The sequence below is a fragment of the Achroia grisella genome, unplaced genomic scaffold (assembly GCF_030625045.1).
Source record: "Achroia grisella isolate CSIRO2021 unplaced genomic scaffold, CSIRO_AGI_Agris_v1 utg504, whole genome shotgun sequence".
Classification (NCBI taxonomy): Eukaryota; Metazoa; Arthropoda; class Insecta; order Lepidoptera; family Pyralidae; genus Achroia; species Achroia grisella.
Genome location: NW_026712899.1, coordinates 1,057,781 through 1,079,434, shown reverse-complemented (window position 1 = coordinate 1,079,434; position 21,654 = coordinate 1,057,781). Strand labels below are relative to the sequence as shown.

Genomic DNA, 21,654 nt, shown 5'->3' with positions numbered 1-21,654 from the left:
CTTTGTGTTTGCTTTACTAAAAATAAAATTATAATTTACGTTTATACCTAAACTATTGGAATTATATTACATACATCATTAATAAACAAATCACTGATATCGAAACCACTGAAATCGAATGTCTATTTATTTTGTGGCGAATTAATTATAATCGCGCGGTAACACCGTTGCCTAGTTACGACAGAAGAATAAAATAACAGGCCTGTCATTCGAGACCGAATCATCTTTCATATATATATATTCATTGTAAATACTTCTATATTATAAATATGTAAATAGTCACGACTGGTTTCTCTTAACCTCTTTCTTTCACGCTGTTGCTACAAGAACACAACATAAACACAAATAATAGCGGTAACAATATAGACGCTAAAATTTATTTATTCAATTAACACAATACAAACTTACAGCTAATTGCCGACACGATTATATTTTAAAACTATTAAACTTTACCATGTAACGACAAAAACATTCTTATTTTTTTTATTACAGAATTCAAATTTATTTCTATAAAATCGACAAACTGGAGGGGGCCGAGGAACAGAACTGCAGCTGATGGGTACATTACAAGTATTCTCCTGGAAAATCCTATTTTTCCAACATATAAGTTCAGACACCAATAATAAAAATAGTATTCATGGATATTAATAATGATGACATCTCATAAAAGCTGAAGTTTCTAGTTTTCATATGACATATTATTTTTAATAAAATGTTGTAGACTTTCACTTAAAACGTTCGAATGCAGCGGTAGCGCTCGAGTCGATTTGGTTTCCCGAGAGTGTATTTCCCCATTAGTTGGCCCTTTTTAGGGTTTGTAGGAATCTAAATTACAATTTGGCTTAGTTTTTTTCTCTTTATCTATAGGAATTGCTACAGCTGCCGATAATACATATACAACTGTAGGATAATACCTACATTTTGGAAGCATGAAACAGGGTAGAAATAAAGTAGATAACAGTAAATAAAAGTATATTTACAACTTAACAGTTTAGACGGGTATTTAAAAAACGTAATATTAATTTTTATAAAAATATATATACGAGATGTTTACAAGGTTCGACGTATGCTATAAAAGAATTGTAAGATTTCTTATTACATAAAATGCGCCACGCGTGAACGCACGTCATTTTATGTATTCAATACTGTACCGGTAGATGCAGTTTCGAGACCTTGTGATCAATGTCATCAAGTAAACATTATTTTCTTACAATATTATAAGTAGTTATTTCTAGAAAGAAATTTATAACGTAGTTTTTTATAACTTATATAATACAATTACTTTTTTGAGTATACAATTGTTAATTCTACGTGTTTATTTGTAAATGTCGGTGTTTCCCAATTAGTAGTACGCGTACCCCCAGGGGTACGTGGAGTAGCATCAAGGGGTACATGCTGCTATCAGTAAAAAAAAGAACAATCTCCAAAATATTATTTTATAATCATTCATCATTATCGTAAAAGCACGGAGCACCGAGCAGCGTGGCCCACCGAGCGCTATCCCGCATCTTGTCATTCGGCTGCTCCGCCACCGTTCCCAGTACGGTTTTTGTCGTCATTATGTGATTGCTACAATAAGGGGTACTCATGGTTTGAGGACTTTTTGAAGTGGTACGCAGCAAAAACTAATTGGGAACCACTGGTCTATGTAGTTACTTAAATCACAGAGTAATGCTTCATCAGCGAATTAATTCAGGTTCTCGAGAAGTCATTGCAGATATGAAGATACCCACATGAGCACTGATGTCTTCATAGACTATTTAGGTTCATCGTCATGTTCCATGAGCGTGTCTCCATAACTGTCTTGCTTATTTTTCTTTATATCTTCTCCTTTCTTCTCTGCATCTAATATAGCTGTGAAAACTGCACCGTTGCGCACTTTTTTCAAGATTCTCGAATCGTGAAAAGGATGTATATGCGCTGCTATCCTAAAAACAATAATAATGAGTATATTAAAGATCTTTATAACAGACTAGCTACTCGTCCCGTCTTCTACTACATACTATAAAATAAAGTCGCTATCGCTGTCTGTCCGTCCGTATGTATGCTTAAATCTTTAAGACTACGTAACGGATTTTGAAGCGTTTTCTTAAATATATAGTGATTCAAGAGGAAGGTTTATATATATATAACACATGTACACCCGGGCGAAGCCGGGGCGAGTAGCTAGTAATATAACAATCTCAGGACAATTCACACAGCGCCATCTCGACCCATGTTAAGCTAGTTAAAGTTTGTATTATGGGTACTAGATAACTGATATAAATACACTTTTTTCACAAAACTGATATAAGATTTTTTTTCGTAAATACATACATATTATAAATAGGACACTGATACCTGACTGATACAAACAATCATATTCATGAATATAAATGATTGTGCCGTGCGAGGAATCGTACCCGCGACCATGTGAAGCAGTGTGTTAAACCACTAGAACACTTAGGCCGTCAAAAGTGATGAAGTACCTTTGTACAACCACGTTGTCCGTGGTGACGATGGAGGCAGGACACCGCGACCGGATGTAGTCAACACAGCGCCACACACGCCGCGTCGAACTTCCGGTGCCCTTCCCGTTATATCGCAGGTAGTACAGGAACCGGTTCAGTATCAGTTGCAACGAGCCTTGGTTCGACAACGTGTACTGTAGCGTCACATTATCTACAACAAAATATAGTTAAACTAACCGAGCCCGCGGTTTCACTCGGTAAATAAACTAGCGTTAAAAAAAAAGTAATTCAATTGAGTTTCTTGCCAGTTCATCTCATTTAGATATATATACCGAACTGGACGGTAGGGAAAAAAATAAAATATTATCGTAAAAATTTGACGTTCATAAGCTGCTAAAATGTCCTACATTAATAAATATAAATAATTTTTTAACATAAATGATTTTTGAATTTTAATTTTAATTTGAACGTGTACTCAGGCCCTCATCACTGGGCGCACTGGACACATGCCCAGGGCCCCTCGATGGATTGGGGCCCCTTAATCTAGTACAGTCCCTACTCCATTACCAAACGATAACCGATAGCTACTCTACTCTCGCCTCAAAATCAATCTTCACAAATGCTTATCGACTATGGTCAATTTGTTCGTTTTTGTTATTTTTTTATAAATGTAGGAAGAACTTAAACCCCACATCACATAACTTTTTAAAATTATTTTTGCTTGGTTTGTTTTGAAGGTAGGGCATTCCTATGTACATCTCTAAAGAGTCATGTTCAAAAGTGACTTTGTCTATTCTAACAAAATAGTTTATTATTATGGCAATAGGACCCATTATCCTAAAGTGCCCAGGGCCTCTAATAGGTGAAACCTACAACAAAATATAGTTGAAATAGCAGAGCCCGCGGACCCCTCCGATCAATCTCCCGTCCAAATCAAACGGGGATCGAAATTACAATGGTCAAGGCCAAGGTTTACCCTCGAGGGGCACCGCTGGGGGTCAAACAGGATATAGCCTTCAGCCGCTCCATAAGTCTTTCCGCGGGTTTGGAGTGCCATCTGCACTCGCCCCCATCCGGTGAAGCTGTAAAGGCCAGCTCGCGGTTTCACCCGCGTCACATTTCTAGCCAAAGTATTATTCGACGTCGTATACTGTAGCGTCACATTATCTACAACAAAATATGGTTGAACTAGGTGCGGCCTGCGGTTTCACCCGCGTCACATTCATAGCCTACGTGTACATTAATAATGAGTGCGTAGCGACTTCTATGTTGATTATCGCAGGCCTCTTACTTGTTATACTGTAATTATTTATATAAAAAAAACATCTATTAAAAAGAGTCACTCATTCTTCTTGTGATGAATCTGCATTCCGAATGAGTGGTAGAATCAAAATATGACTACTCAAAAGTGCTTGTAATGAGTTTATTTGAATAAAGATTATTTCTATTTCTATTTCTATATACTTCCGATGGTCGCGGGTTCGATTCCTCATACAGATTTGTATTCATTAGTATGACTGTTTGTATTGATCTGCGTTCTGATCTGTTTCTATGTATATTATGTATTTACAAACAAAAATATTTATGTAGGTATATTTGTCAGCTGTCTCTGGATACTCTAGTACCCATAACTTTATTTATTTATTTATGAGTTTGGGACTAGAGAGTGATGTGTGAACTGTTCAGGGATGCTATTATTAATTATCTTTACATATAAATAAAATTGGAGTGTCTGTTAGTAATATTGAAATAACAGTTTTTACTGCATGCATATGAATATAAATACGGTACATAGGTATACCAAAATAACGTTTTTTACAATTTTGCCTCTCTGTGTGTCTGTCTGTTTGTTCCGGCTAATCTCTGAAATGGCTGGACCAATTTAGACGTTACTTTTTTTGGCAGGTAGCTGTTGTAACTTAGGCTACTTTTGTTTTAGAAAAATAAAGTTAAACTCCACGCGGCCGAAGTCGCGGGAATAACTAGTTATTTTTATAAATATAAAATAATTATTTATAATGGAATGATATAAATAAATTGGATTGTTTTAAAAAAAATAACTATAATATATATAATGGTATACCTAATTATCTACATTTATTTATCATATTTACCGTTATCTTCCTGCGTACTGCTCTTTGCCTTTTCGTGCACAGGTTTTGTTGTGGCTGCTCCCTTTTCAATATTGCTTGTTTCAAATGTCTCAGAATCTGATAGTTCATGTACACTTTCGTTGTCAACGTAAAACGTGTCATCATATAGGGTACTGAAAAGAATACGTACTTACCAGTATATTTAAAGATACATATATTTATTTATATACTCAGATATATTACAGAAATGACAATTAACAGTTATTAGGACTCAAAAGTTTGTCTTATTAATTATGCAATCTTTTCCAGACAAACTTTGGGTAGAGGAGAAAAGACAAAAGGTGGTAGGTGGCGCTAGAATAGTAAAACATTAATAATAATAGCAATATCGTTACATATACATGTATGTATTGTTAGCTGAAACTTCCGCTGGAGGCGCCACCGTCGTGCGACGCGTCTATAAAAGGCTGCAAAACCAGACGTACGGCTCCCCCTCCGATCGATCCCCAGTCCAATTCAAACGGGGACCGATGTTACGACGGCCTGAGCCGAGGTTCGAACCCCTAGCGGTGCCCTAAGACTAAAGTCGTACCCGTCAGGCGGGAGTTGGCCTTCAGCCGCTCCATAAGTCCTTCCATGGGTTTGGAGTACCATCTGCACTCGCTCTCTATCGTCCGGTGAAGCTGTAAAGCCCAGCTGCGACCAATAGCATTAGAGTAGTCCGAAAAAAAAAGCGTGCGGCTTAAACCGCGGGCACAGCTAGTGTTATATATGCCTGCTATATGTTCAAATTTTTAATTACTTTCATCTTATAAAATTTACTAAGTAAATACAAATAATTTAGATGAGAATTCAAGTCTGGGCTCGATTTTACTGCAAGAATAAATGACTTACTCATAATTATTGCCTTTCATAACACTGTCTTCAATTGCAGTCTCCTGTAGAGGGTTAGTTACTGTACATTCAATGTTTGTGGCTTCCCGTTCAGTCTTTCTACTCATATTTGGCATGACCAGTGATGTGTTTATACTGCTTCCCACATTCTGTAATATAGATAGGTAATTTTGTGAGATATAATAAGAACGAGAATCTTATACAACACCCTGTAACTGTACTAAGATAAAACCTAACCTAACCTAACCTAGACCCAAGCTAAGCAGACTACTAAGTTATGAATACTAAATATTTGATTCAAATACTTATATACATTTTTTTGTATAAACATACATCTGTATATAGAATAGAATAGAATATTCTATATACATTCTCACTTTCTGTAATATAGATAGACAATTTTGTGAGATATAATAAGAATGAGAATCTTATACAACACCCTGTAATCCCTACTAAGATAAAAAAAAAATAATAATCATAGACAGTTCACACAGCGCCACCTAGATCCAAGCTAAGCAGACTACTATGTTATGAATACTAAATATTTGATTCAAATACTTATATACATTTTTTTGTATAAACATACATCCTGTATATAGAAAACACCTAGACTGACACAAACAAATGTTTGCAAAATGCAAGGAATAGAACCTGCAACCATCAAATGTATAGTAAAACACCTAAACTGATATAAACATTTCAGTTTGGGTATTTTTATGTATATTATGTATAAAAATATAACTTATGGGTGTATATAGGTATGAGGATGTCAGGGTTTTTATGGTGTGAGTTAAAGGTTGTTTTATTTGGTAAACTACACAAAACTTTATGCCGAACAAATTGTGTGTACTAACTGCAAGGAACATACTACTTAACCTATTGGTTCAGTTGACATATTTATAAAATAGCGAGCGAGCGGACAGCCGCCAATACCCCAGATTGGTCGGCCTGTTCCTACAGTTGTGGCATTGTTTGTAGTGATTTCCACAAACTAAATATTTATATCAGACCTGTTGTACCCATAACACAAGCTCTGCTTAGCTTGGGACTAGATGGCGCTGTGTGAATTTTCCAGAGATATTATTACAGAAACTTGTCATACCATATTTTCAAGGCCCTTTATCTTCAATGCGGTCCCAGCCTCCATGAGGCTTTCAATATCCTCTTGTGCAACAACAACTTCTCCTGTGTACACATACTCTAGAATAGAGCATAGAGTTTTGTGTGATACATTCTGAAATGAGATATTAATAATGTATGAGTACCCTACAAATATCTTTAACAAAGGTTGTAAATTCTAGTTATATTCCACATTCATTTAAATGTACATAGTACAAATAAGCTTGCTGGCAACACCAGGGGAATTACAATTGTGTTGCCAGTCATTTAAGAGGGAATAAGCTCTTTTCTATGATGACATAAGGGTGGTAGCGAGACCATCATGCAGAAGGAAAGCAATGTACAGAACATGGAGTCTATTGGAGGAAACCTATGTTTTTAAATAAGCTGATGAACTGAGACAGTGAAATAGCAATAACAATATTAATTACACAATCAATGCAAAGGCTTATAAATAAATAAATAAAAATATAAAAGCTCTTTTCTTGAAGGTTTCAATATTTTATCAGTTCAGAAATACCATTACAAGAAGGTGGATCCACAATGTTGCTGTGCCTGGTATAAAATATAATGGTATTTATTTGGGAATTATGTATTTTTTTCTATTAAGTGTTAAGGACAAATAATTTTATTCTTAAATTTATTCAAGCTTTTAATAACAGCTATTATATATATAAAGCCAAAGAAGTCGAAGCAGGACATTATAGGCAATTTTCTTTGTAAATTCACCAATATACTTGCATTTTGGGGTCAGCCGTCTTAAGGGAAACCAGTCCTGTGCTATACTTGTCTAATTTTGCTCTCAATCAAATTATAGCAACAAGTAACAAGTAAATGTGAAATGAGCAATGACATAATGTACTTACATTTAAAAATATAACAGGGTGTTGACATTGTATTGATGTGATGAGTGCTTTAAGGTATGGACTGGCAAGTGACAGTACAAGCTGGTGGACCTTCACATGATGCCCGTCAGCTGCCATGGTCATGTCCACAAATTCTCCATTCTGAAACATGTAGTATAATTTTATCGTTGAATCTGGAGTGCCCTCTGTAGATAGTTAATGTAAGACCACATGTAAAATCTTTCAAGATGGTGTATCACTGCTTGGAAGGTCAGCCCCTGCATTTACAAAATTGTCATAAACAGTATTGTGACATGGTCTTGTGTGAAAAGTGGTCAAACTCAAAAATTATGGGGGGAATGGGATTGCTGGTAATATCACAGATAACACAATATGGTAATATGAACTATATACTGCATCATTAGCAAGGAAACATCAAATAAATTCCTGGGTAATTTCCAATGATGAACCGATTGACCTAATCTCATAATTATCCATTAAAAAAAACTCAGAAATCATTTATTCACATTTTATACCTTTATACCTTCTTGGCAAATTATATTACTATTTATTATCAAGAAACTCCACTGGTATATATTATTCTTTTACAGATTCATTCATTTTACATTTTTTTTTGTTTAATTTGGAATGCAAAATCATTTGGTAATTGTTCTTGCAGCATTTTCTGTACAGATGAATCATAAGATCTTAGGTGAACCTATTCCAGTCTTAAAATTCAGATAAATCATTGAAGGATAGATTTAAGTAGACCTTAGGATGAAGAATCTTACTTGCTGCAGTAAACCTAATCCCTTGCAAAAATTCTTTTGATACATATTCCATGATAGGGTAAACTTTGTTTGTGTCATCGCGCTTGCAGTTAATTTAGTACAATGTAAGAATATACGCCTATATTTCAAAATTACTGTAAGAATTTTTAAACTAATTATTGAAATATTTGAAAACATAAACTTCTATAACAGCACAGATTAGACTTCTGACATGTTTTCTTTACTCTTTGCTTTTGATCACAGATAACATAATATTACTTACATCTGACAAATTACCAGCTCAGAGTAGATTGTTTTATCGAGGACTAGAAAATGCTAGGACCAAGTATCAAAGAAATATCCAAGAGAAAATGTTATCTTTATATTATAGTTTATGCCATGAGCAAGTAATCACTATGTTACGATTACTTGTATAACTATACCGTCGTGTCGTGATACTCGTGGCCTAGTAGTTGCTACCAAGCTGCATTAAGGAGTATTGTTAAGACTACAGTGCCGACCGATACATTAAATAAAAATAAATTGATATTTGCAACTGTGGTGATGGAAATAACGAAACAAGGGTGGCATCTAACTCTCCACAGTCGCAGCTAATAATCTAATCATAAAAATAATGCCTTCTAAGGCGGTGGACTTAGAAACCGTACCTTACTCTGGGTGGATTCTTCACGATGGGTTGATTAATTTTATACTCATACTATCATTTTACAATGATGGCCCGCCAGAATAATTAGTTTTCGAAAACAGGAGGTACATTCCATCATCACACGATTAAAACCAACTAAAAAGCATGTTCAAATTATTTATTGTAATTAAAACACGTTATTTAATATTTATTTACATTAATAGAAATTTTCTTACTAAAACAACCGAGTCTATACTCACATAGAAAAATAATAAGTCAATTTTACAATTAACATCCATAAATATTACAACAGTTATGACTATTGCCAGATAATGATATCAATTTAAAAACATTTTAGATTAGAAAATAATGAATAAATAGTAATTTCACTGACAGTAGATTCTGAGGGCCATGTTAAGCGTACCTCTTTGGGGATAAATGGGAATCAGTCATGACTTTATTCTTAAATAACTTTAGTGTTTCAGTTATAGCACTATCAACATCCTCACAATGCATTGTTAGTGTTATTTATTCTTCGATGGCTTCTCGAGTTTCTAGACACATCAATTGTTCTGTGTTTTATGTGAGCACAGGAATTCCTTCCATACATTTATTCGGAATCTTGTTCCATTTCCGTTATTGTTTTAGGTCCCATATTAGTCTGCCTATTTTTCTTTAAATCTTCACCTTTCTTTTCTGCTTCCGGAATAGCTGTGAAAACTGCACCGCTGCGTACTTTTTTCAATATTTTGGAGTCATGGAATGGATGTATATGTGCTGATGCCCTAAAATATAATACCATTAATTAGACAATGTATAGTCAATAAGGACAAAAATTTCGAAAAAATGATTTTAGTGAATGTGAATAAAACAATTATATGATGAAGCTATCATGACAATAAATTAATATTTGTAAAATAACTAATTATAATTTATGGTTGCTTGCTGGTTTTTTACGCTTTGTGGCTTATACCACACTTACGGGCTGAACCAAGTAAGTGCTGTGTGTGTGTGTGTTATTATTACTAATATTATTATTATAATGTAAACATTGCTTTCTTAGGGGGATAGACAACAGATACAAAGTTTTTTTTTACCTTTGTACAACTACATTGTCTTTGGTGATGACGGAGGCCGGACAGCGTACTTCGTTGTAGTCTATGCAGCGCCAGCGACGAGGCGCCAGGTTGTCTTTACCCCTCTTGCCGATGTACCTCAGGCAGTACATGAAGCGGTTCAGTATCAGTTGCAGCGAGCCTTGGTTCGATAATGTGTAGAGTAGTGTGCCATCTATAATATAATACAAATAATCAGACTCAATAGCTGCCTTTGTACAAGTTCTTTCACACACAGGTTTATCTTCCCGCGCTAAAACGTTACATGTGAAAATCAACGCGCGCGTCTTAGCGCAGGAAAATCAACGTGCGCATTTTAGCGCGTGAAAACATCCCGCGCGTTTTAGCGCGGGAAAATCAATGAGTGCGTTGTAGCGCGGACAAAGCAACGCGTGCGTTATAGCGCGGGAAAATCAACGTGCGCGTTTTAGCGCGGGAAAACATGGCGCGCGTTTTAGCGCGGGAAAATCAATGAGTGCGTTGTAGCGCGGACAAAGCAACGCGTGCGTTATAGCGCGGGAAAATCAACGTGCGCGTTTTAGCGCGTGAAAACATCGCGCGCGTCTTAGCGCGGGAAAATCAATGAGTGCGTTGTAGCGCGGACAAAGCAACGCGTGCGTTATAGCGCGGGAAAATCAACGTGCGCGTTTTAGCGCGTGAAAACATCGCGCGCGTCTTAGCGCGGGAAAATCAATGAGTGCGTTGTAGCGCGGACAAAGCAACGCGTGCGTTATAGCGCGGGAAAATCAACGTGGGCGTTTTATCGCGGGAAACCAGCGCACGCACTCATGTGTGATTGCATTCATCTATTTTCTGTGCTCACACTTTCGCGCGTGACTATACTACGCATATGTGTCATGTTCTATTTTCTTCTTTCCTAATGTAAACACAATTTATTCGAGTTTGATATTTTATTAAGTTAATTATGGATATAATATACCTTTTATATTATATCCTTTCTTCTTGTCAATTTTACGTGGAGTTTTAAAATAATACTTCTCCTCCTGGCTTGTACTTGTGATTGAATCAAAAGTTGAAGGTTCATTGGCACTATCTTTATCTTCTATTTCATAAGTCTCTTCAAGCAGCGTTCTGAAATAGTTTACATAATAATCTTATATATAAAATTCTCGTGTCACAGTTTTCGTTCCCATACTACTCCGAAACGGCTTGACCGATTCTCATGAATTTTTGTGAGCGTATTGAGTAGGTCTGAGAATCGGCCAACATCTATTTTTCATCCCCCTAAATGTTAGGGGTAGTCCAGCCCTATTTTTTATTTTATTTTAAGGCAAAACAACGTTTGCTGGGACAGCTAGTATAGTATAAAAAGATTGGGCGGTAGATAAAGCTAGATGTATGTTTAAGAGATTTGTTAATGGGTGATAACGGTACAGTGAATCCGTTTGGATGACGAGGCACCAGTGGGAGATGATAAAATGATCATGAGGTCATGTCATTTAGCCGATTGTGACAAATTCACCAGGAATTTATAATGACGGCTTCCAGGGGGAACCGTGTGGAGGTCAGCCTGACATGGCGCATATTTTTGATAGTGGTTTATTGCTAGTAATAGAGTTATTAGTTCACATTACTAACAAACACGCTGGAACCTAAGTGGTCCAGAATAGTGCGGTTTTAGAGGAGTTTCCTGCTGCCTACACTTAGATTATGGAATGAACTTCCTGCCGAGGTTTTCCCACGAGACAACAGCATGGGGTTTTTCAAGAAGGGTATATTAAGGTGTCTTAAGGGTCGGCAACGCGCACGTGATACCCCTGCTGTTTCAGTGACAGTTGCAACTTACAATCAGGTGATCTGCTTGTTTATCATTCCTGTCAGATAATAATTCGATATAAATAACTTACTCTTCTTCACTCATCTCCTTGTCATCACAATCTTCATTTGCAGAATCAGATGCCTTTACATTAGTTGATATATGCGGCAGTACCAGAGATGTATTCATACTGCCCATCTGTAAGTTGATTTGCAGTTTTATCTAGTTATATTTACTTATACTTTTCTAATTATCTAGATATCTAGTTTTTAATGTACAAATCTATACATATAAATAAAATTGGAGTGTCTGTTTGTAATATTGAAATAACAGTTTTTTACTACATGCATATGAATATAAATATGGTACATACACCAAAATAATATTTTTTACATTTTTTTCTGTCTGTCTGTTTGTTCCGGCTAATCTCTGAAATGGCAGGACCGATTTTGACGCTACTTTTTTTGGCAGGTAGCTGATGTAATAAGGAGTAACTTGGACTAGTTTTATTCTAGAAAAATAAAGTTAAATTCCACGCGGACGAAGTCGCGGAGTCAGCTAGTATTAAATATGACAATTGCTCATTATTGTGTTGCCTTTATAATTGACAGCCTCGGTGGTCTAGCGGTTTAGCACACCGCCTTACTTCTGATAGTCGCGGGTTCGATTCCTCGTACGGCACAAACATTTGTATTCATGCAGCGTGCTAAACCGGTAGACTGCCGAGGCTCACATATAGATAAAAGTTTTGTGATATATTAATACATACCATATCTTCGAGGCCTTTTATCTTCAGCGCCTTGCCAGCTTCAATGACATTGCTGATGTCCTCCTGTGCCACAACCACTTCACCCGTGTATACATATTCCAAAATGGAACATAGTGTTTTGTATGATATATTCTGGAAAATAAAGTTTCAATATATTACCAACTAGCAGTTCCCGCGACTTCGTCCGCGTGAAATTTAACATTATTTTTCTAAAACAAAGTAGCCTAAGTTACTCCTTATTACATCAGCTACCTGCCAAAAAAAGTCCCGTCAAAATCGGTCCAGCCATTTCAGAGATTAGCCGGAACAAACAGACAGACAGACAAGTTTTGTAAAAAAAAGTTATTTTGGTGTAAAATATATGTCAAAACAACGCCAGGACAGCTCACTATATAATGTTGGATGTTTTTAGTGCACTAAGGTAATATTACTAAATTATTTCAAGTGTTTTTTATTAACATTGGATGTTTTATTAAATATCCATAACAACTTCTCCATTTAATAATTAAATGGAGAATAATTTAATCAATAATAGTTAGCATTATTAGAGATTTAGAATTATCAACAAACTGCTTAATATGTAATTTGTTGGCAAATGCCATAACTTTTTAAAAAAATCTTTTACATACACATAACTTAGTTATAAACAAAATAATATAGTCATTGTCTATAATGTAAGTGCATGCTATTGCTCAGTTCAGCCAGGGGCAGATCTACCTAAGGGCTTTTTGGGCTGCAGCTCAGGGTTCCGAGGGTACAAAGGGCCTCCAACCCACAGAAACAATATTTAGAATATAAAAAAAAATGTTAAAAAACCTATCATAAGGTTGGCAACCCTGAAATCATTAAACCAATGTAAGTGCGTATCTATCAAAAGAAACGAGGAATTTGTTTGAATAATCACTTGTTTTTGGTCAGTGTATTTTTCTAGTTGAGTAATGTAATTAAGTAGGCCCCTAAGTATATTTAGCCCAGGGCCCCACAAATTCACGATCTGCCCCTGAGTTCAGCTAATAATTGAGGTAAGGGTATAAAATAATAAGTATTCTCACATTTAAAAATATTACAGGATGCGGACATTGAATTGATGTGATGAGAGCTTTAAGGTATGGACTGACGAGGGACAGGACAAGCTGGTGGACCTTTACATGATGCCCGTCTGCTGCGAGGGTCATGTCCACAAACTCTTCATTCTGAAATAATACAAATTATTATAGGTATATTGGTAAGGAAGGACATCATCAGTATGTAATGTGATAAGAGCAAAAAATGGCACCAATATAGCCACAAATATTTTACTAACTAATGTCATATATAGAATAGAATAGAAAGTATTTTATTCAAGTATGTAAACTTAATTTAAGCATTGTTGAATAGTCATCACAAATTTTTTAATCCACCACTCATTCAGAAAGCTGTCATATTGCATGAAGAATAAACAAGAAACTTGTGTGTAGCTCGTTTAAATAACCATTGCAACTTTACATTTTTAAGTTGAAATATGTCAATATAACCAACTAGCACTAATTTATTAGGGTCAAATATAAATACACTAAGATTAAACCCATCATAGTGATTAGAGCAGACCAGTCCCTACAAGCAGCACTTGTTCACGAGTATGATGGATGAGCCAGCCATCACTGCGCTTGGCCATGTTTTAGTGTGCCCAATGACCCAGCCCACCACAACATTTTAGTGAGCATGACTACTCAAACCATTTGAACATGACATAGCTACTTAAAATTACCATATGGTAATTATAGTAATATATAAGGATATAAAGATGCATTTCCTTATTAGACATGTATTTATTTTACATATAATTAATTAATTAAAATTATTATTATGGATTAAAACACGTTTATACTTTAGAATCATGTTTATTAATATGAATGTTTGTATTGAGGTTTACATAGAATGATTATGTTTAAGTACCTCACATGTTTTACTTTTTTGATAATAAGTTATTTTGAGGGTGACAATAAAGGACACATACAATTATTGTTATACAACAATTATGATATGTAATAAAATTTAACATAATGTAAATTGTTATGAAGAAATGAAATAAAAAATGTGGCAATCAATACAAAACAGCTATCAGCTATATAAAACAATATAGTTATAATAAAAAACAAGGACTATAATAAAAGATATATAAAAGTTTCTAACATATATACATATCATATTACTGTCTCTAGCACTGAATCAAGTAGATCCTGTAATATAAGTTTATTTTGTATTGTTTAATATAGATATTCTAAAAAAAAAAATATTCACATTAGCAGATATAGTTGAAAACTATCTTTTGCCTGTGTCTTCGCTCGCGTTAATTTATCCCCTTAGGGGAGAAATTTATCAAAATCCTTTCTTAGGGGATGCCTACGTCATAGTAGATTTATGCATGCAAAGTCTCAGGCCGATCGGTTTAAAATTGACAAAGTTTCATACAAACTTTCATCCCCTTGTAATACTACCCATTAATCAAAATCCTTTCTTAGCGGATGCCTACATCATAACATCTACCTGCATGCTAAATTTCAGCCTGATCCGTCCAGTTGTTTGGGCAGTGAGTTGATAGATCACTATGTCACAGAAATGGCGCAAATGTTTTCGTCTTTTATAAAGTAAACAAAGGATTTAATATAAATAATAATAACAATGTTACTAGTGACTTTTTTTAAATTGGTATTATCACGATAATATAATAAAAATTCATATAGTAGATAGTTAATTATAATTTTATTGTATTATTAAATGAATTTGTTTGTTATTATTGGCGCCAATAGTTAACTTGATATTCGTGTTTGATATACTCATAATATTTTGATTGGAGGACACCTGTATTTTGTACCTTAAATTGTTGTCCTTATTCCGCCTGTTTGAAGATACTCCGTTATACAAAATTAAAAGCAAAAATCAATGATATAGGTTAACTTACTTGTTGTAGCGATCCTAATCCAGTGCAAAAGTTCGTCTGATACGCATCCCACGACAAAGTAAACTTTGTTTGTGACATAGCTGATAATTTAATTCATTAAATCGGGACACAATAATTTGATTTTCAAGTCAATAGTGGCAAAATATCAATTGTTGATTATAATTATGATTTTGTTTGGTTTCTTTAAAATGTACTCTATGGATTTTCGAAGTCCTTCAAAGAGTAGAGTAGTTTTATAGTTCAGAGACAATTTCTATACTCTATGTTTCAGAGTACTTTTTTAATTTATGTAGCTTAGTGATGTTGAATCAATATATTGAGAAATAAACGCAATCAAAAGCGTTCATTAACTGAATATCGCAATATGTACGTGGTATTTTGACTATAGACACTTTTAAAAAGATTTTTTGTAGTTGACTGTCATGTAATTTTTTAATTTTTCGTCTAGTATTATTAAGGCTTCTGATGCTAGCCTCTGTAAGTGTAATTAATTCTAAAATAATGGGGGTGTTAAATTGTGCAATAGTGATCCATTGATTCTTAATTCCTGGAGAATTCGCTAAAATGAGCTAACTGACCCAATTTCATGCTCAGACTATTGTCCTCCACTGGTGCTCCAGCGTATACAGCTAGTGCAAAGGACTATTGCATTTTTATCCGTTAAAAAAATAAATCAAATTAGAGGGATATATTCTTTTAGTTGCTGTATGATATTTGTATAATTAAAAGAACCAAAATAAACATGATCACATTTTATTTAATACTAACACCCTTTTGTGTCAATGTATTATCTTCATAAGTCTCAAGAACATCAGCCAAGTGCTCGTTGTCGCGCGGTTTCTTGAACTGCCGTCGTTTTTGTGAAACCTTTTTCCGTTTAGGGGCTATAGGTTTCCTAGGACCATGATCTTGCATAGACTTAATACCTTGTTTCTCTAAGTATTCCTCAATCTTTGCGTCATCCATGGCATCGACAGCTGTGGCGCGCCATAATTTTACGAATTCGTCATCTACCTGTGTGTTGAATGAAATGATTAAATTCTGTAAGTTTGAGAACAAATATATTATGCAAATTCATGAATTTCAACATACATAATTTCTTTCTATATTTATTAAGCTCACACGAACTTCATCTAAATTTAGACTGTTTAATTTTATTTTAAATTATGTGATAATATTGTCGTAATAAAAAAAAAATAAACAAATAAAATACCAACAGTGTTAATAGTACTTACATCTAATGTAGCAGTTTTGTCGTTATAAAATAATATCTTTTTCTTATCAGTAGATCTGGTTATGTATAATATTTCTTGTGCCAAATTCTTCAGGGCCCTCTCGCAGTGTGGCAGGGATTCCTGTACATCCTCTAACAGTATCCCTCCCAGGCCCTTTAGATCTTGTTGTTTCAACAACCTACAAATAGTAATAACGCGTCTATGTCAGTCAAAGACAGAATATTCCTAGAAATACTGATTCAGAGACAGACCGTCAAAACAAATATGTAATTATGTATAGAGACCTGATGTATTAAATCTACAATTACACTGTATGTGTGGTAATACATATTAATAATTTTAAAATATTTAGCAAAGACGATTCATTATTTGTTAATGTTGTTTAATTTTTTAATGTCCATATGTCACACATACAGTGTGTGGACACTAAAAAAATAATCCGTTACATAGTTCTGTTGAGTTTAGTAACTATTCAATTGATTAAATTCAAAGATTGGCCATACATTTACCTTAGTAATGATTTTTTGTCTTTAATTTTGTACACCGGTTTAAATATGTATTTCCCATCTTGTGTACATTCAATTTTAGGATTGTTCTGCAGGGCTTCTGATTGTAACCACTGAAATAAACAAGTGCCATTAATACATATAATAATAAAAAATTGTAATTGCTACTTTTGAATAGGAAATTATATTTTAACCAAGGTCAGAAAAGGATGATGCTACATATAAAGTGACAATAAAAAGCTCAGGACAATTCAAACAGCACCATCTAGTACCAAGCTAAGTAGAACTTAGTTATTGTATGTCCATCAATATATGTATATATTTTTTTATTATTAGTACACATTACATCAGTGGTTATAAACAAGACAATTAACAGCAATCCCTCCATTAAGCTCAAGGCTTGTGTCGCAGGAATCAATGAATGAATATATTTCCATAGTCGATAGATTTTCAAAACTATTATTACTTTATAATAATTTAGGTGAGATATTTATATATTATCCATACAATTGTCACAAATAGGAATCTTTAGAGAAATAATAGTACACCTTTATATTGGGGAGACATTATGATTGAATTGTCTACTAACTTCCATTCTAATAACAACTAGTTATTCGCCCCAGCTTCGCCCAGGTGTACATGTATTATATATATATAAACCTTCCTCTAGAATCACTCTATCTATTAAAAAAAGTGTTTCACAATCCGTAGCATTGTTTTAAAGATAAGCATACGTAGGAACGGACAGACAGTGAATTTGTTTTATACTATGTAATAATAATTAACATTAGATACTTGCCTGTTTTACTTTATTCCCAACATCCAATTGATTGGTCTCATCCAATACTTCATCTAAAGTTAACGGATGGTCATCACCATCCTGGTGCCTGGCTCGCATGTGTCTAACTATCCGGGCCAATACTCCAAAACGGTAGCTGGAGCTACCAGCCATTGTTTTGTAACTGGAATGATAAAGTATATATATATTGGGAGGCTTTTACTCGAGGGGGCCACATAATAAGAAAAATTAAATAAACTAAAAATAAAAGTTATATGTTTGAAAAATATGTGTTAAGTGGATGTTAAAGCTATAATAATAATAATAATATATATTTGGGTTTCAACAAAACTTTTGACAAAATTGCAATAGCATAGTTGGTAACTCTATTCTCCCTAATTTGAATTTAAAAATCAATCTGCATTTTTGTAAACCTCTAATAGCTCATTTGAAAAGAATAAGAGCAGAGTTTCTTGTCAGTTCTTTTCAGCTTGAAAGTACTCCGAACTGACGGTAGAGTTGACATATCATATGTCTGTAATAGACCTACATGAATAAAGATATTTTGATTTGAGTGGTGTTAGATTTAAGCCATAGTACTATACTGTAAAAGATTGCTTTAAGTGCCATTTATGTAAGAATTACATTGGTCTACAGTATTTATTATATCAATATAACTATGTTTCTAGAAGGTAACAATCAAATACGTAATAAATAATTAGTTTCTCTCAAAGTGTGTTTGAATGTAATAAAAAACTTACTTGGTGGCATCAAGTTTTGGTCCAGAGAGGACTGAACTCGATGATTTGGATTTCTTTTTGCTGTCATCTTTGAATTGGGAGTCATCCTTTGACTTTTTCTTCTCAACACTAGAACATAAACATATAAAGTAACAATTATAAGTGGTGCCAAAAATACAATTATTATGAAGAACTCTATTTTATGTGTATGCAGTAAATCAATAATTGTTATGATATATTAATTCAAATATAATATTACATTTAATAATCAGGTAAATAAACTTATTAAAAGAAAAAAGTAATAATATTTGAAGTAGTCTGAAATATATAAGTTTCAGACTGGTAACAAAATACAATGTACTAGTTATAAAGCTATAAATTGTAAAATTGAATTCAGTTTTAATGTTCTAACTCAGTTTTCTAAGTCCAAATGTTGCATTCATCGGTGATCGTAACACTGGTGCAGGAGAATACGACATCGGTATGAGTGAGGGAGACAGCGGTAATGGGTTCAAGGAGTCCACACCAAGAGGGACACGACGCGACAACTAGTACCCGAGCAGTATTCATAGAAGGATGTAGCTACGTACGTTGGTGTTGAAAGTGCCTTTTTCTTAAAAGCCTCCCGTTCCCGTAGCAAAGCTGGATCCATTTTTTATTTAAGAGAAGCTCAATCCAGTGTTATTTAAGGTCAGTTATTACACATTATTTATACAGAAATATAATTATGTTTTACATCGTTAGTAGCTTTCACTCCCAATCAATGCGTTTCACAATCAAAAACAAAACATTCACGCGCTGACATTGACAACACAGTAATGAGTGACATTTCATCTTTTTACTTTTAATATAAACATGTACCGGGCTGTGGATTCCTGCACTTTGAGTAGAAAGAATTCATATAATACGACCACAAACAACATATCGTCTACACATGAATACGATTCATGAGTCGGTATTCGTATTTTTTTAATGAAATGGTCCTCGTCGTCTCCTTCAACGGCATGCATTGGCGAACCAGTGGAAGATGACAGGATAAGCATGTATTCAGTCAGTCTATTATGGAGAATTCATCTAAAATTAACCACAATGGCTTCCAGGGTTATTATTTTATAACTGCAGGGAGGTCGACCAGACAAAGTACATTGCTAATAATGACTACTCTTGTTTCTAATAATGCCCCTTTCTCCCAAAGGGGCATTATGTTGTTTATTTAAATTTTTATCTTATACCTATATAAAATTCTCGTGTCACAGTTTTCGTTCCCATACTCCTCCGAAACGGCTTGACCGATTCTCATGAAATTTTGTGAGCGTATTGAGTAGGTCTGAGAATCGGCCAAAATCTATTTTTCATCCCCCTAAATAGTCCACCCCTAAATTTTTTTTTTATTTTAAGGCAAAACAACGTTTGCCGGGACAGCTAGTACATATATAGAATCCCTATTATACCATACGTTACCATAAGAAATAAACACTCGTGGACATAATTATACAGAACTAGCTAGTTTTAAGCTAAACAGAACATTGTAAGTACTATGGGTGCTACACAACTGAATGATACATTTAAATCCATTTAGGTGTTTTATTTACAACATAGACAATACGCATTTTTTTTTCTAAATGAATGAATATTGATGATGCTCCCGCCAGTGCATATACTGGCGAGGCACACAGGGGACGACTGAATAAATAATTCTCAATTGTAACCGATCAAAATAGGTGTAATGGCGATTTTCTATAAATCATTTGAGAGTTACAGATGCGTGTTAAGTTGCGCATTTCGAATGGCGGATACGTACGATACCCCCGAGGAAGTTTACCTGCAAGGAACATTGTTAGTCATGGATTCATTAGTTCGCATTACTAGCAATCCCTTTCCCTTAATACGCAGATCTAGACAAACATGACATTTTTAATATGTTCTACTTGTACAAAATAATTCAAATGTTTATATTGAGAGGAATAGAATCCGTGACTTGTGAAAAGTAATGCAGAGTTCTAATAAAAACTTTTCCATTTTTTAAATCGGTAAAAAATAAAATTTGAGATCAAGATCGCGGCGCGGCGGACTGTACTGGAGGCTGTTGAACAAGACAAGTTAGGCAACTTCGGACGCTGTCACATGTTACAATAATATATTCTGACCAGTCTAATAAGGCAAAGGCAGACATTTACACGGCTATACCATTGCACTAACCTTCGCAGAGCGTACGGACGTCGGTTAGGTATGTAATGTTATCTTATCTGTGGTAATCTATCTATTTATTGCCTTCAAATATATTTTTTTTGATAGTTTTTATATTTAATAATCTGTAGAATTATTTATTAGCAAATATAAAGATGCATTCGTGATTATACAAACTATTGTATAATAGATATTATGTAGTAAAAATTGTTTATCGGAAACATGTTGTAATGACTATATTATAGTGTTGTATTAATTTAGGCACATATATATATATTAAAAAACTTATAAACAATGCCGAAAGGATTAAGATGGTTCGATACTTGAAAAAATAATTGCAAAGTTGTTTTTTTTTTAAGTCTCGACTGTAAGAATTATTGTTGGAGTAAATGGTAGTATGTTTATGAACATATATATGTACATATTGTGAGATTGTTAGTATGCGCGACCAATTCGATGATCCATTGTGAATTATAATGAAGTAGTACATACTTATACTTACAGAAAAAATATTTTTACTTGTTGGAAAATCATTTTTATGTATAAGTTAATATTAATCTATACAATTGAAAAGTCCGTTTGTAATTTGACTTGACGGCTTCGGTGGTCTAGCGCTTCAGCGCACCGCTTTCCGATGGTCGTGGGTTCGATTTCTCGCACGGTGCAAACATTTGTATTCATGAGTATGATCGTTGGTATTAGTCTGGGTGTTTTCTATGTATATTATGTATGTATTAACAAAAAAAGATTCTAAGTATTTATATTAGTTATCTACTACCCATAACACAA

The 21,654-nt window shown here is 34.3% G+C and overlaps 5 protein-coding genes across 5 annotated transcripts in view; 1 reads left to right on the top strand and 4 right to left on the bottom strand.

The window, feature by feature from the left end:
* The window catches only part of LOC131846191 (nidogen-like), a 76,359-nt gene that overhangs the window by 1,024 nt on the left and 53,681 nt on the right, over positions 1-21,654 (bottom strand). The window lies entirely within an intron of this gene.
* Positions 1,567-8,344, bottom strand: LOC131846192 (protein bric-a-brac 2-like). The gene is made up of 7 exons (XM_059195436.1): positions 8,193-8,344; positions 7,423-7,563; positions 6,540-6,671; positions 5,438-5,586; positions 4,565-4,716; positions 2,469-2,661; positions 1,567-1,928 (listed from the first exon to the last, which is right to left on the bottom strand). Exons 1-7 carry the CDS (start codon positions 8,268-8,270, stop codon positions 1,757-1,759), a joined length of 1,017 nt encoding a protein of 338 aa, XP_059051419.1. The 5' UTR covers positions 8,271-8,344; the 3' UTR covers positions 1,567-1,756.
* On the bottom strand, positions 9,003-15,642 carry LOC131846193 (kelch-like protein 25). Its single transcript, XM_059195438.1, has 7 exons — positions 15,420-15,642; positions 13,531-13,671; positions 12,479-12,610; positions 11,801-11,907; positions 10,873-11,024; positions 9,915-10,107; positions 9,003-9,602 (listed from the first exon to the last, which is right to left on the bottom strand). Exons 1-7 carry the CDS (start codon positions 15,495-15,497, stop codon positions 9,428-9,430), a joined length of 978 nt encoding a protein of 325 aa, XP_059051421.1. The 5' UTR covers positions 15,498-15,642; the 3' UTR covers positions 9,003-9,427.
* On the bottom strand, positions 16,149-19,768 carry LOC131846203 (transcription initiation factor IIE subunit beta). Its single transcript, XM_059195451.1, has 6 exons — positions 19,269-19,768; positions 18,700-18,807; positions 17,960-18,122; positions 17,164-17,273; positions 16,655-16,832; positions 16,149-16,433 (listed from the first exon to the last, which is right to left on the bottom strand). The coding sequence occupies exons 1-6, from the start codon at positions 19,328-19,330 to the stop codon at positions 16,173-16,175; spliced, it is 882 nt and encodes a 293-aa protein (XP_059051434.1). The 5' UTR covers positions 19,331-19,768; the 3' UTR covers positions 16,149-16,172.
* Positions 20,775-21,654, top strand: part of LOC131846202 (chitooligosaccharidolytic beta-N-acetylglucosaminidase) — a 34,098-nt gene continuing 33,218 nt past the window's right edge. Inside the window, exon 1 of the mRNA XM_059195450.1 lies at positions 20,775-20,905. The gene's annotated coding sequence lies outside the window, so the exon portion shown is untranslated. The remainder of the gene's footprint in view (positions 20,906-21,654) is intronic.

Coding starts and splice junctions, on each gene's coding strand:
- LOC131846192 (XM_059195436.1), bottom strand. CDS start 8,270: ATGACACAAACAAAGTTTACCCTATCATGGAATATGTATCAAAAGAAT. Junction 7,564..8,192: donor GATTAGGTTTACTGCAGCAA/GTAAGATTCTTC, acceptor TACATGTTTCAG/AATGGAGAATTTGTGGACAT. Junction 2,662..4,564: donor CAGTACGCAGGAAGATAACG/GTAAATATGATA, acceptor ATTTTGTTGTAG/ATAATGTGACGCTACAGTAC.
- LOC131846193 (XM_059195438.1), bottom strand. CDS start 15,497: ATGTCACAAACAAAGTTTACTTTGTCGTGGGATGCGTATCAGACGAAC. Junction 11,908..12,478: donor TAAAAGGCCTCGAAGATATG/GTATGTATTAAT, acceptor ATCAACTTACAG/ATGGGCAGTATGAATACATC. Junction 9,603..9,914: donor GACAATGTAGTTGTACAAAG/GTAAAAAAAAAC, acceptor ATTATATTTTAG/GGCATCAGCACATATACATC.
- LOC131846203 (XM_059195451.1), bottom strand. CDS start 19,330: ATGGATCCAGCTTTGCTACGGGAACGGGAGGCTTTTAAGAAAAAGGCA. Junction 18,808..19,268: donor AAGGCACTTTCAACACCAAC/GTACGTAGCTAC, acceptor TTTATGTTCTAG/TGTTGAGAAGAAAAAGTCAA. Junction 17,274..17,959: donor TTGGGAATAAAGTAAAACAG/GCAAGTATCTAA, acceptor TGTTTATTTCAG/TGGTTACAATCAGAAGCCCT.